The 15,319-nt window shown below is 38.8% G+C and overlaps 1 protein-coding gene across 1 annotated transcript; it reads left to right on the top strand.

Annotated features, from left to right (window-relative positions):
* Nucleotides 1-8,382: 8,382 nt before the first annotated feature.
* Nucleotides 8,383-9,580, top strand: LOC126681738 (uncharacterized). The gene is made up of 5 exons (XM_050377287.1): nt 8,383-8,681; nt 8,757-8,901; nt 8,981-9,154; nt 9,350-9,457; nt 9,530-9,580. Exons 1-5 carry the CDS (start codon nt 8,383-8,385, stop codon nt 9,578-9,580), a joined length of 777 nt encoding a protein of 258 aa, XP_050233244.1.
* Nucleotides 9,581-15,319: the final 5,739 nt, after the last annotated feature.

Raw genomic sequence — 15,319 nt, 5'->3', positions numbered from 1 at the left:
TGATGTCGGGTCTGTTGTTTACAGACCCTCCAGTGGGTCTGTTGTTAACAGATCCACCGGAGGGTCTGTTAACAACAGACCCCCCGGCGGCGGGTCAAGAACAGACCCGCCGGCCGGTGGGTCTGTTCTTCTTCAACAGATTGGCCGAAAAATTTTCCGGCCAATCTGTTGAAGTAAAAAAAATTTGAAAATTTTATTTTTAGGGAAAAGATTCAAAAAGATCCCTAATTTTATTTATTTTAATTAAACTTTAATTAGATTGTTTAGTATTTAAGTGTGATTTATTAGAATTAATTATGATTTTTATTAAACTCACTCTCCAATTAAGTGCCACGTCAGCACCGAGGGGGATTTTAAACCGGTTTTGCCAAGTTCAGGGTAAAAGTGATCCGGTTTTCACAATTTGGACGTTTTTGATACTTTGTGCCAAGTTCAGGGGCTAAAGTGATCCTTTGTTCATTAATTAAAACATCTAAAATTGGACGCTGGAAAATACTATGAAATGGCAAATCAAAAGCAAGAATCGATTCGGACAAGCTCAAAGGAGATGGATAATTCTGAACCCGATATATGGAGAAACCATTTGAAAAATGAAGAAAGATGAAATTATGATATACTATGAAGAAACGCCTCCGCCAATCATTATCTAAACATAGAAAATAAATAAAAGATCGACCCTTCCTACCAATTAAGAAAACGAAATAACCATCACACTTTTTCAACTCTACAAATGATAAAAGACGTTTAGAGAAGGGGATTGACCCTGAAGCCTACATGCCTCTACAAAAGCAAGAATTAACTTTAATAGTACTAGGGTAGAGTTGACCTAGGGCGATCCCCAAATCTCTTCACAACTCCACCAAGAAAGGATCCAACGGGAACCGGACACCAACGACGAATTGTTCTTCAAAAACAATCGCCCTGCAAGACGAACCCGAAGACCCAAAAGCAGGTCTATTGGCACCAGGCAACTTGACTCTATATTCAGATGGAAAATTATACTTAAAATAAATATCTCGAACTTCGTCTTCACGAAGACACGCATCAGTAATGGCCATAGCAGCATACTCGGTTTTTGCCCTTCTGGCCGCCATTTCAAAGTGACACAATACAAACAGGAATTATTCAAAAGTTGACAAAGAGCAAGATCAAATAGAGGAAATAATTAAGAACACCAAGAACACTAAAGGAAGTTTACCCAGAATACGTAAAACAACAAGAAATCAGAAAATACAGATTATGAAAAAAGCAAAAGAGTTATTCTAAACCTCTAAATTCAATTACCAGTACCTGGAAACTCAAACTTGAAGAATGAAGAATTAAAAACAGGAAAATTGCGGGAAAACGAGAAGGATTTCAGAGGAAAAAGGAATTCTTTCAAAAATGATAAGTTAAAATGGAAGAATAAATATGAACAGTTTAAATACGAGGAACAAGACACGAACAGACACTTGTCCCAACATTAAATTACAACAAAGAATCAACAAGCGACACGTGGAGGAGAGAAGAAAAATAGGAATCTTGCTGGAGAAGCGAATCGACTCGCCCGTAAATACCAAGACTTCAGCTCACTTGCGAGGAGGCTAATGATGGATATCGAATCCTATCTTAACTACAATGGAGCCGAGTCGTAGGAGACCCACTCTCAGACAATACCGGACACCCGCCAGGAGGACCAAAACATATGAAGCAGATGGCCTAATTCATAGGATCCGCCCCGACTTATCCGACAAGAATAAGGCCGAATCCCCGAGGACCCGGACAAAGTGCGTCGACCTTTGGATTCGGGCGAATTGCCAGATCTACTGAAAATTCTCGAGTGTCTTACCTATTTGGATACAAACTCCAACTTAGGAAGATAAACTCCAATTTAGGAAGATAAGCTCTAACTTAGGAAGACGAGACTATTTAGGAATACGTTCCTAAATAGGACTCATGTCTGAATAAGGTAGATTACTCCTAATCAGGGTCAAACTCTACAAAGTAGGATTCACTTTCCTACTACAATTCTACTAGGTATGCAATCATCTACTATAAAAAGAGCATGAGGTATGCCTAAACACACAACTACATTCATATACTCAAAATGCTTCTCAAAGCTCAATACTGACTTTAGCATCGGAGAATTAATCGGACAACCACCGTCCGATTAGCTTCTACCCTGTTTTATAGGTCTCATTCACCGAATTAGAAGGCAGACTCCATCAGTTATGTCATCATATATAATTAAAACATAGTTTTCTTTAAATACCTAGATTGAAAGTTTCGCATACTAGAAAATTTAGATTTATAATATACCTCTATGATAAAAGTTTAAATTAAAAAAAATAATGAAAACCAATAAACTACGAAAGTTAAAGCTAAAGTTAATAGAGATGTTTATACGTTATCATTTAGATATTTTAAATTTATAACATTAAGTAATTTTTTTAGCTAAAAAATTTATGTTTGGTTTTATATGAACCTCATATAAAAAATGAGGGACAATGTTTGTTTCTTAAAATTCCAGGTTACTGTCACCGGCTGCATAAAACGTTGTTGGTGAAGTTTGAATGGTACTCTAATTAGAGTCGTTGTTATACAAAACAAGGACTACATCACCATGGCACAGATTATACTACAATTTAAACGCATACCTAATTCTCTATAAAAGGCTCCACTAAAAATTAATTTATTTTTGTGAAAAGAACAAATATTTTCTAAAAGAGCCTGTACTTTACTAAAATACAAACTAACTCTCAATATTACATTCATATCAAAAAGCGGTAAAAATTTATATTTTTTACCCTAATCAATAAACTAATGGCAGTAAGAAAATAAAAAGAGAGAACAATCACCTGACGCATGTTCGCGCGCGTCATCTCAGTTCCCACCCATATAAGCTATAACTGTCTTCTTTTTATTTAAAAAAATCACTAATTTATTTATTTGTTTATTTTATCAATAATTATTAAAAAAACAATTACATCAATTAACCAATAAAATATAATAATAATTGATAAATAAAATAATTATTATTTTATCAAACTTAATTTTATAAAATTATTTAAACTAAATATCTAATTAATTTAGTTATAATTAATTTTAATCATAAATAAATAAATTATATTATTTTATTTTTTATATAAAAAAATATATGTATTGTGTATCTGATGTGTATTGATGGAGTCATCCTTCTGATCCGGTGAATGAAACCTGCAAAATAGGGTAGAAGCTAACCGGACGGTGGTTGTCCGATTAACTCTCTGATGCTAAAGTCAGTATTGAGATTTGAGCAGCGTTTTGAGTATATGAATGTAGTTGTGTGTTTCGGCATACCTCATGCTCCTTTTATAGTAGATGATTGCATACTTAGTAGAGTTGTAGTAGGAAAGTGAATCCTACTTTGTAGGCTTTGACTCTGATTAGGAGTGATCTACCTTATTCAGACATGAGTCCTATTTAGGAACGTCTTCCTAAATAGTCTCGTCTTCCTAAGTTGGAGTTTGTATCCAAATAGGTAAGATAATTGAGAATATTCAGTAGATCTGGTAATTCGCCCGAATCACAAGGTCGACGCGCTCTGTCCGGGTCCTCGGGATTCGGCCTTATTCGTGTCGGATAAGTCGTGGCGGATCCTATGGATTCGACCACCTGCTACGTATGTTTTGGTCCTTTGGTTAGGAGTTCGGTATCGTCTAAGAGTGATCTGCTGCAACTCGGCTCTATTGTAGTTAAGATAGGATTCGGTATCCATTATTAGCCTCCCCACAAGTGAGATGAAGTCTTGGTATTTATACCTTAGTGAATTTAAACTCTTTTGGAGCTGAGTCGTTTTACTTCTTCAGCAAGATTTCTATTTTTTCTTCTTTCTGCCATGTGGCATTCATCGGCGAACTGTGATTTCCGGATGAGAGACAAGTGTCTTGCTTTTATGACATCTGTCATTCATTCGACGCGACCCTTAGGGTTTCGTCTCTTCAACTTCCTAATCCCTTCTTCTGGGTATATAAATGTTCATTTGTCACTTTTCTTCTTTCACTTCCATTTTTCTGCAAAAGTTTCCAAATTTCTTTAAGCAATTTGCTCTCTTTGTTGCGCTAGTCATCTTCAAAATTCCTCGTTTCCAGGTTCCTCCATATCTTTCCTTTGATCCAGCCTATTTGATTTCTAGGTATTGTGCTTTTGCTTCTTTGATCTTCTATTTTTTAGTATCTAGGTTTAGTGTGTTGTTTGTTCTTCGTGTTCTTCCCATTTCATCTTTTTTCTCCTCTTTTGATCTTTTAAAATCGAAATTTCATCGTTCTTCCTTGTTTCCCCCCATTTTAATTTTAATATGTGAGAAGTAATAGAAGGGATTCAGGGTGCTCGTGATGACTTAGACCATACCCGAAGTTCTCTATTTGTTCAGCAAATAACAGATTTTGCTGAAGAATTTGATTTTCCCGAGTCATGCACTATTGTAAGGCTCGGAAAAACGTATCGGACGAATCATAGCACAGACTCGCCTACAAAATTGTTGTTTTTCATGAATAGTTCGCAGTGGGTTTTCGTTTTCCTCTTGAGTCTTTAATTGTAGATATTTGTCATAATTTAAACGTTCCTCTTGGTCAGCTTCATCCAAATGCGATTCACATTATTTGCTCCTTTATTGAGTCATGTAGGTCTCGCAGCCAAGAGCCTTCTCTTGGTTTATTTAATTATTTTTATGTTTCCTTCCGCCGAAAGGACGGGGAGTTTATTTTTGCTGGTGGTCGACCGAATCGATCTCTTTTTACTCTTACTTCGTCTTTGAAGGGTTGGACTCCGAAGTTTTTCTTGGTCCAGCATACTTCTTTTTCTTTTTTGTCCCGAACCTTTACTCAACGTAAAGTTTCACTTTCTTCTATTCTTTCTTTATCTGACAAAGACAGGAATTTCGCCATGGCACTTTTGTCGGATTGTCGGACCGACAAACCTAAACACATCGTTCTTTTAGAGCGATATTTGCGTCGTCATGATTTACTTTTGGCAGATCTTTCTTTAGAAGGTATTTTTCCAACCTTTGCTATTCTCTGTCGTTTTGTAGGATGTCGACTTTTCTTGATCATCTACTTGATAACTTTAGTGTCGATATGACTGTAGATATGGGCGAATTCACTAGTGGAGTCGTCCCCACCCCTACTGCTATCCCGAGCCCGAGCTCGAAAGACACTTCACCCGCTGCCGATCAGGTTCAAGCTGTTGGTCCCGAGTCCGCTTCGCCTCAACTGAAGGATTTTGAGTCTCCTCAGGAGGGGGTGCCATCTGTTGGCAAGAAAAGGCCTTCCGAAGATCAGACCGGTCCTTCTTCCAAGCGGCTCAAGAAAAGGAAGGCTTCTAAGGAAACTTCTCCTAGCGAAGCGCCTCGCTTTGCTGCATGGGCGGATGCTCAGAATCCGTCGCGGCTGTCAAATGCCTCCATTCTTCATGCTTGCATGGAGAATATTATGATTAAAGAGGACATAGAGTCCATAGACCGGGATCATGGCGATGGTCTCGCAGAGTTCGCCTGTCTTGGCGGCTTTTCAGTAAATTCCGTTTTATCTTTTTATTTGTTATGAGGATTATCGTGTACTTATCGTACTCTTTTTCCCTGTAGGTGGTTCAATCAATCGCCGTTCTAGAGAAACGCCGTCGGGATGCGGTCGATCAGCTGAAGAAACTTCAGAAGGACTCCGAGTCTTGGCAATCGGAGAAATTGAAGATGGAGCAAGCTCTCGGCGAAGCGGAGGGTTTAACTCAGCAGCTGCGCTCTTCCAAGGCCGCCAAGGAGAGAAAAATCGCGGCTTTAGAGACTCGGGTTAGGACTTTGTCCGAAGAGATCCAGTCTCTAAAGTCCTCTTCTGAAGCTCTCACCAGGGAACGGGATGGGCTGAAGAAGGAGGAATAGCACCTTCGCCGCCGATTGGGTGAGTTTGGGGGTTTTTACTCCCAGGTGATTACTCAATACCGGTTGGCCATCGGGGCGAAGTTGCGGGAGCAGAACCCTGTCATCGACCTTTCTGGGGTGAATCAGCTAGACCCGGCCTCGTTAGCTAAAGATGTGAAGGTGAAGCTGGACAAGCAAAAGCAGGATGCTTTAAAGAAGATAGCTTAACTTTTTTTCTTTTGCTTGATTTTTGTACTGGATCATGGCAGATCCATTATAAATTGCGTTGTAATTCACTCTTAATTATCGTTGTCCCTTTTTATTTATTTTCCGAGTTACTCTAAACTCGTGCTTGTCTTATTTTTTATTTTCCGAAATTAATTTAAACTTCATGAGTGCATAATCGCGAACCCAATTAAGATTCAGATGTATATAATTTATTTGTGGACCCGAACGGATCTGCTATGTTTGTTTTTCGACTCAAACGAGTCTTTTATTTTAACCAGGACTCAAACGAGTCTGTTAAATTTGTATATGTTTTGTCGTCGAATCTTCTTTTATTTCATAATGAAAAATTTGTACATTCTACGAGCTAGTCTATTAGTAGTATTTTCTTAAATGTTCTACATTCCAATATTTTGGGACCATGTATCCAGTCATTGTTTTTAGCTTGTACGCGCCTTGTCCAGTAGTTTCGTCCACTATGTAGGGTCCTTCCCAATTTGGTTGCATTTTCTTTACTCCAGCATTTCCTCTGCTAATTTCGGCGTTTTGTAGAACGAGATCGCCCACTTGAAATTCCCTTGAGTTTAATCTCTTATTGTGGTACTTGACAGCTTGTTTCTTGTAAGCCGCAACCCGAATTCCTGCTTGGTTTCTCCTCTCCTCCAGTAGGTCAAGGCATAGCCTTATTTTTGATTCATTTGCCTCTTCTTCCAGGTAGTTTACTCTAATACTTGGTATACCGATCTCTACAGGTATTACTGCTTTAGTGCCATAGGCGAGCCTGAAGGGTGTCTCGCCCGTTACTTTTTTTGGGGTCGTCCTGTATGCCCATAGGACGCTGTAGAGTTCGTCTACTCAATTTTCTTTATATTGAGCCAATCGTTTCTTTATCCTCTGCGCTAGGTCATCCCATTTGTCTGGGGGTGCGCCACTGATGTAAAATTTTAGATTTATCATCAGGTCTTCGCAAAATTTCTTGAATCTTTTGAAATTGCTTTCCATTATCTGCTACTATTGTGTGAGGTATGCCGAATCGACATATGACTTCGTTTTTAAAGAACTAAGGACGGGAAAACGAGTATCCAGCTCTACCAATAAAAAGGACGGTTTTGTTTAAATGTAATTGGTTTGATCCTACAAAAAAAGGTCGGTATGTTAGTCCATCCTCGGTATAACATAGTGGATGTTAATCACAGAAAGAGGTACAACAAATACGAATCTTTTATTTTAGCTGAACAGTCCGATCAAGTACATTACTTACCTTATCCTAGCAAAAGGCAGGACAAGAAAGATTGGTGGGCAGTATGCAAGATAAAAGCTCACTCTAAGCTAGACATGCATGAAAAAACTGTTCCAGCTTTCCAAGATGATAGTGCAGAACATCCGCTCGACGTCATAACGAATGATGAACCGATAAATTTAGTTGATCCAAATGGCGAGGCAGACGAGGCTGCATTACACAATCCTCCAGTAGTAGAGACGGAAGATGATTATCCACCATATTCATCAGACGATGATGAAATTGAAGCGACAGATAATACAGAAATTGCATGATTCGTTTGAGTGTAATTTCTGTAGGATTTTGACTTTTATTTACGTTTGTTGATGTAGTAACTTTATTTTGTTAATAAATTAAGTATTATGGTTTTTATAAGGCTTAATTCCTTAAAAACCCCCCACCTTGCATTTTTTCTTCGTTTATACCCTGACCTTGTAAAAACACCATTTGTACCCAATTTTGGGTTTTTATGTTTCATCCCTACCCAAAAGCATTAAATTGTACTCTTTTCATTTGGAAAAGAGTTTAAAACATACTTTTTTCTATTTTAAAATATACAAATAAATCCTTAAACTTAAAAAATAATTAAATACATCCAAATAATTAATTAATTTTTTTAATTTTATAAAATAAAAAAAATTATTATTTTTTTTAATTTTTTTGTTGGAAATATTTTTTTATAAAATTAAAAAAAATAAAAAAAATATAAAATATTCGGAAATATTTTTTAAAAAAATTAAAAAAAATTATTATTATTTTGAATTTTTTTTGAAGAAGATGGTATTTTTATACTATTAATAACATTAATATCTAATTAGTATATAAGTTAAAAATGAAGGATTGTTTTAAACTATTTTTCAAATGAAAAAGTACAATTTAATGCTTTTGGGTAGAGATGAAACATAAAAACTCAAAATTGGGTATAAATGGTGTTTTTACAAGGTCAGAGTATAAACGAAAAAAAATACAAGGTGGGGTTTTTTTAAGGAATTAAGCCTTTTTATAATAGATGTGTTTATGTTTTTCTTGTCGAATATTGTTTTGTAATCGTTTTTGCAGATATGAGAGGTTCAGGTGGTTCTTCTGCCAGCCGAGGCCGGGTAGGGATACAGGTCAGGGACGCGGACGTGGACGCGGCCGTGGCGACCCAGAGCAAGATCCCCCTGAGGGCTTGGATCCTGGGGTTGAGCAGCAGGTGCTAGCGGGTAGACCCGCACCACGGAGAGCGGCGAGACAGCCGCAGCCACAGGACGAGCCGCCAGTGACGGACGAGACTGGGAGGGTTAAAGTTACACCTGATGCTGCAAGGTATGATTGATTAACTTTTTTTTAAAATAATTTTATTTTAAAAATGTGAAAACTAATTGTTTTTATAATATACAGAGAAAGGTTACTGGATAGCAGGAACGACAACGAGACAGCATCTAGGGCGATCTTGCCCATTTTCCGATCTAGCTGGTTTACTGAGGGTTCCTCGTGGAAGAAGCTGACAGCAGAGCATAAGGGCTTCTACTTCGAGGAGTTCAAGGTTTTTCAATTAATATTTTAAATTTATATTTTACTTTCTTTTTTATTTCTAATTATTTTTATTAATTAATGGTTTGCAGAAGGGTTTTTGCTGGGACACGACCTACCCTGAGGACCTGATTAGAGGGGTCTTCTACCGACATGCGGCATATCGGTACAAAAATACTCTCCACAACATGAAGCCAGATAAAAAAGAGGGTAGTGTTAGCGCTGATACTTGGGCGTCATGGAAGCGAGACTGGGATACTGCTGAGGCTAAGAAGAAGTCCGATATAGCGCGAGCTAATCGGATGAGCGAGCCGTCCGGAGCTGGCACCGGACCGGTTCGACATACCGCAGGATCGCGATCGGCTACGAGGCATAAGATAGTTATGGTATGTTTTTAATATTAATAATTGTGTTATATATTTTGTTTATCTACTAATTAATTTTTTCATTTCATATGATAGACTGAGGAGCTCGGTCGAGAGCCCACTTTGGCTGAGTTGCATGTACGGTTGCACCTGAACAAAGCTGACCGGACTGTCTTCGTTAACAAAAGATCAAAGGATAAAAATGTAAGTTTATTTTAACCTTATGTGACTGTTTAATATGATATAGATATAACTTTATATATACGTTGTTTATAGGATGTTGACGTGTTTGTTGTTGGTGTTGTGATTGCTATTACGTATAGTTGAACAGAGTTGTATGTAGTTTTTGCAGGATGTCCCTGAAAAATGGGTGATGATCAAATTGTAGATAAAATGCTGTCGAATTTTGTTAGAAATGTAGGTTTAAACTAATATTTGTTAAGTCTTTTTTATAATGTTTCACTAAACTCTGAATTTATTTTTCAATCTCAGACCGTTTTCAGGCAGAGCTTACTGAAGCGACCCAGTCTCAGGCGACTAGGGAAGGGAGTTTGTCGACTCCAGAGCCGATCGACGAGAATGAGCTGTATTTGTCTCTCGAGGCAATCAAGAAGCAGCAAGTCTACAGTATTGGATCGGCTTCAGCATCCTACATCGGCCAGAGCAGCCGATTGCGCCGCAGCGGATCATCCCAGACACAGCAGCAGGCAGTCGTTAGTGAGGAGATCGAGCAGCGCATTGCTAGAGAGGTTGAGGAGCAGCTCGAGCAGCAGATATGTATTGTGGAGGCGGGTTTTGAAGAGCGGGTCGAGCAGCGGATTCGTACTGTGGAGGCGGGTTTCGACGAGCGGATCCGTACTGAGCTTGCGCGGCTGATGAATACACTCCCACCAGAGTTACGCCCGCAGTTCCCCCCACCTCCACCTCCATCTACTGATGGCACTACTAGTTTGGGGTAGTATAATATTTGGACTTGGATTTTGTAATACAGTTTGTATATTTTGACTTATTTAGTATTTAGCGAGTTGTATACTTTTTACCGTTTATATATATATATATATATATATATATATATATATATATATATATATATATATATATATATATATAACGTTTTCAGATATTTGTGTTTTGGTTTATGTTTATTTGTCGTCTATCGTGTATTTGACTAATGATTTAACTGATCTATTAAAAAACAGGGAAAAATCGAAAAATGCCGAAAAACAAAAAATTTCTGCCGAAATATTGAATAATTAGCGACCACATATGAGCTATTTAGCGATGGAAATGCCGTCGCTAAATAGCTCAAAAAAACGACCAAACTGGTTATTTAGCGGCGGAATTTCCGTCGCTAAATAGCCCAGCTTAGCGACTACTTTACCGACGGAAATATCCGTCGCTAATTAGGGACGGATATTTCTGTCGCTAATCTGTCGGTATTTGGTCGGCTTGACCGACCAAAATACCGACTGACCGTGGCCAATTTACCGACGGCTCTTCTGTCAGTAAATTGGTGACGGCCCCATTTTTTGGGTCCCTAAATAATTAGCGACCCAAATTGTGCCGACGGATTGAATCCGTTGGCAATCCGTCGCTAATCAATATTAGGGACGGATTTGAGCCAATTAGCGACGGAAAATTCCGTCGCTAATTGGCTGAATTCTAGTAGTGCTTCCACTCTAGCCGCGGTTATTGTTGAGACTGGCACTACTTTGACCCACTTTGTGAAGTGTTCGACTGTTATGATCAGAAATTTCATTTGGTTTCTTCCTGTTTCGATTGGCCCTACTATATCGATTCCCCATGTGGCGAATGGCCAAGGACTCTCTAGAGATCCTTGTGGTACCGCCGGCTTGTGACTGACGTTGTCGTGCCTTTGGCATTTATCACATTTTTTCACTAGTGCTTTCGCATCCTCTTTCATGGTTGGCAAGTAGTAGCCTTGAAGCATTGTTTTTCTTGCGATAGTGACCACTCTTTCGTGTGCCCCGCATATTCCTCCATTGATTTCTTTCAGGATTAGGCTTCCGCTTTCGTGCGAGACACATCTCGACTAAAGATGAGTTAGGGAGGTTCGGTAGAGAACTTCGTTGTGGTACGAGTAGTTGGCAGATTTGTGGATGGTTTGGATGGCTTCAACGTTGTCTTTTGGTAATTCTCCTTGGTCTAATTATTTGATTAACGGGGTCATCCAGGAGTCGGCTTCGTCGATAGTCATTATTTCTTCTTCTTTGATGCTTGGCGATTCAAGAGTTTCCTTCAGTTGCATTTTCGTGAACAGATCTCCTAGCTCGGATACTGACTTGGCGATGGCGTTAGCATCGGTATTTTCCTCTTGTGGGATTTGTAAAATTTCCCACTGTCCTCCCTATGCTTCCAGTCGCCGGAGTGGTTTTGTGACTTTCTCCAAATATTCAATCATTCCTGTTTCATTAGCCTGATATTCTCCCTTGACTTTATTTACTACTAGCTGAGAGTCGCTGTAGATCTTCAGAATATATGTTTTTATTTCCACAGCTAAGCCGAGTCCTGCGATCAGGGCTTCGTATTCCGCGGCATTGTTGTTAGCGGCGAATTGGATATTTACTCCATATTCGATTTTCACCTTTCCGGATCCTTTGAGAATGGCTCCCGCTCCTGCTCCTTTTTTATTTGAAGCTCCATCTACGTGAAGTTCTCATAGTAATTCCGGTACAGATTCTTCTGGTTTGCCAGGAGTTATCTCGGGTACGGAATCCGCCAAGTCTTGCGCTTTGAATGTTGGACGGGGTTCGTATCGAATATCATGTTTGCTAAGTTGGATGGACCACTAGACGAGTCTCCCAGACGTCTCAGATCTCTGAATCGCCTTTCGCAGAGGCTGATTTGTTCTTACTACCACATTGTGGCTCTGGAAGTAGTATTTCAATTTTTTAGCCGTAGTTACTACTGCGAACGCCATTTTTTCAATCTCCGGGTACCTCGTTTCCGCTTCTTTCAAGACTCGGCTGATATAGTAAATTGGTTTCAGCTTGCCATCTTCCTTCCTTACTAGCATTGTCCCTATGGTTTCTTTCCTTGCGCAGATGTATAAGTAGAGTGTTTCCCCCTTTAACGGTCGACTAAGCAATGGTGGGGTGGTCAGGAATTTTTTCAGTTCCTCGAATGCTTCCTCGCAATCTTTGTTCCATTCGAATTTTTGTCTCCCTTTTAGGGTCTTGAAGAACGACAAACATCTTTTGGCCGAGCAGGACATGAATCTTCCGAGTGCGGTGATTCTCCCATTGAGCTTTTAAACCTCATTTATATTTCGAGGTGCCTTCATGTCCATTATTGCCTTGATCTTTTCTGGATTCGCCTCTATTCCTCTCTGGGATATCACGAATCCCAGGAACTTTCTTCCTTGTACTCCGAACGTGCATTTATCCGGGTTCAGCTTCATCCCAAATTTGTTTAGGATTTTGAATGTTTCCTCCAGGTCTTTTGCGTGGCTTTCCTCGTTCTCGCTCTTGAGGATTAAGTCGTCCACTATACTTGGACTCGCTTTTTGATTTCGTTGTTAAACATAAAATTCATAAGCCTCTGGTATGTTGCTACAGCATTTTTCAGCCCGAAGGGCATCGCCGTGTAGCAATAGGTTCCTCCTTCAGTGATGAATGACGTTTTCTCCTAATCTTGTTCTTTCATCTGTATTTGGTGATAGCCTTGGGCAGCATCCGCTAAGCTATAAATTGCATGTCCGGCGGTGGAGTTCACGAGCTGGCCAATATCGGGTAGCAGGTAGCTATCCTTGGGGCATGCTTTGTTTAAGTCGGTGTAGTCTACGCACATCCTGTTTTTTCCATTAGCTTTCTTCACGATCACCACGTTGGCTACCCATTCGGGATAGTGCACCTCTCTGATGAATCCAGCTTTCTCGAGTTTTTCCACTTCTTCATCTATTATCCTTTGTTTTTCTTCAGAAAATATCCTTTTCTTCTGTCTGACTGGGTTTGCTGTTTCTGCTACGTTTAGGTCGTGGGTAATGACGTGCGGGTCTATTCCGACGATCTCCGAAGCTTTGGCGGCGAACGTTCCGATGTTCCTTTTTAGCATTGGTGCAATTTCTTTTTCAGTTTTGGGGTTCATGCTCTCTCCCAGGTTTACCTTTTTCTCCGCATTAAGTTCTAGCTTCTTCGTCTCGCCTTCCGGGGCTGTTTCTTTTTCTTCAATGTCATGATTGAGGATTTCTTCAATAGGTAATGTTTCAAAAGATTCTTTTATCGCCTGGTCCTAGCATTCTTTCGCAGTGGTTCGGTTTTCTTGTACTATAATGATTCCTTGCTTCGTCGGTATCTTCATTGTTAGTGCTTTCACGCTTGTTATAGCTGTCGAATCGTGGAGGAATGGTCTACCCAATATTGTGTTGTATGGAAGGTCGATTTCCACGACACTAAACCGCATGGGCAATTCTTTACTTTTCCTCGTTCTTCCTAGCTTGCCATCAAGTACAATGGTTTCCATGGGTTTGATGGGAGATCCACCAAATCCTGTCACGGGAGTAGCATTCTGCGAGATCCCTTCCCAGGCTTTCGTAAGCTTTCCTTGTTATTAGGTTAATAGCACTTCCTTCGTCAACCAGGATACTTTCCACATTCCAATTTTTGATGATCATGGCTACCACTAGGGTCTCATTGTGCTCCTCCGTGATTCTTCCAAAATCCTCTCTGTCGAAAGTCACCGGAGGCAGAATCAAGAATTCTGGTGTTTTTCTTTTTCTGTATTGCGATGTGTTTCTTGATTTGTCTTTCAAGTTCATTCTGTCGGAAGTCATCTTCTACAATAGTATTTGTTTTTGAGTTCAGAAAAACTCCTTTGATTTGAAGTTTGGTTAAGCTTTTCCCACAGAAGGCGCCAATTGATGGAGTCTGCCTTCTGATCCGGTGAATGAGACCTGCAAAACAGGGTAGAAGCTAACCGGACGGTGGTTGTCCGATTAACTCTCCGCTGTTAAAGTCAGTATTGAGCTATGACCAGCGTTTTGAGTATATGAATGTAGTTGTGTGTTTAGGCATTCCTCATGCTCCTTTTATAGTAGATGATTGCATACCTAGTAGAGTTGTAGTAGGAAAGTGAATCCTACTTTGTAGGATTTGACCATGATTAGGAGTAATCTACCTTATTCAGACATGAGTCCTATTTAGGAACGTCTTCCTAAATAGTCTCGTCTTCCTAAGTTAGAGCTTATCTTCCTAAGTTGGAGTTTGTATCCAAATAGGTAAGATACTTGTGAATATTTAGTAGATTTGGTAATTCACGGAAATCCCAAGGTCGACGCGCTCTGTCCGGGTCCTCGGGGATTCGGCCTTATTCATGTCGAATAAGTCGTGGCAGATTCTATAGATTCGGCCACCTGCTATGTATGTTTCGGTCCTTTGGTTAGGAGTGTTGTATCGTCTGAAAGTGGATCTGCTGCAACTCGGCTTTATTGTAGTTAAGATAGGATTCAGTATCCATCATGTATATATAAAAAAATTAAAAATTAATAAATATATATTTAATAACCATAAATGTTCTATAAAAATATACATTATGTATCCATGACGTATCTATTATATAAAATATATTTATTATATATAAATATATATCAATGGTGTCTATAAAAAAATTTCAAACACGTCTCGTAATGTATGACTTTTTTTAATATATGTTAAAAAATTTATCTCTAACGCATTAAAAATATATGATATGTATCTAAATTGTATTTGTAATGTATCTTATATCAAAATAGTATGTGTACCATGATTAAAAATGTATAAATTACGTATCGCTAATGTATCTATTATGTCATATATATTACAACAAATATATATCACGAATTATATATCTAAAATATGTCTATTCGAAAATATTAAAAAACAATCAAAAGATGTAGTTGTCATCTATTATATTTTAAAAGAACATCATATATAAATTATGTATCAATTAATTTTAAGAATTTATTCTATTTAATATATATTGAATATTATTTTTGTAATTTATATTTAAATTTTAATAATCGTAGAGGGACGTCCTTTTTAGCCCCAGAATTAGGAGGGTCGGGAGCGC

The sequence above is a fragment of the Mercurialis annua genome, linkage group LG5, assembly GCF_937616625.2.
Source record: "Mercurialis annua linkage group LG5, ddMerAnnu1.2, whole genome shotgun sequence".
Classification (NCBI taxonomy): Eukaryota; Viridiplantae; Streptophyta; class Magnoliopsida; order Malpighiales; family Euphorbiaceae; genus Mercurialis; species Mercurialis annua.
Note: the sequence above shows the minus strand (reverse complement) of the source record. Positions and strands in the feature narration are given on the sequence as shown.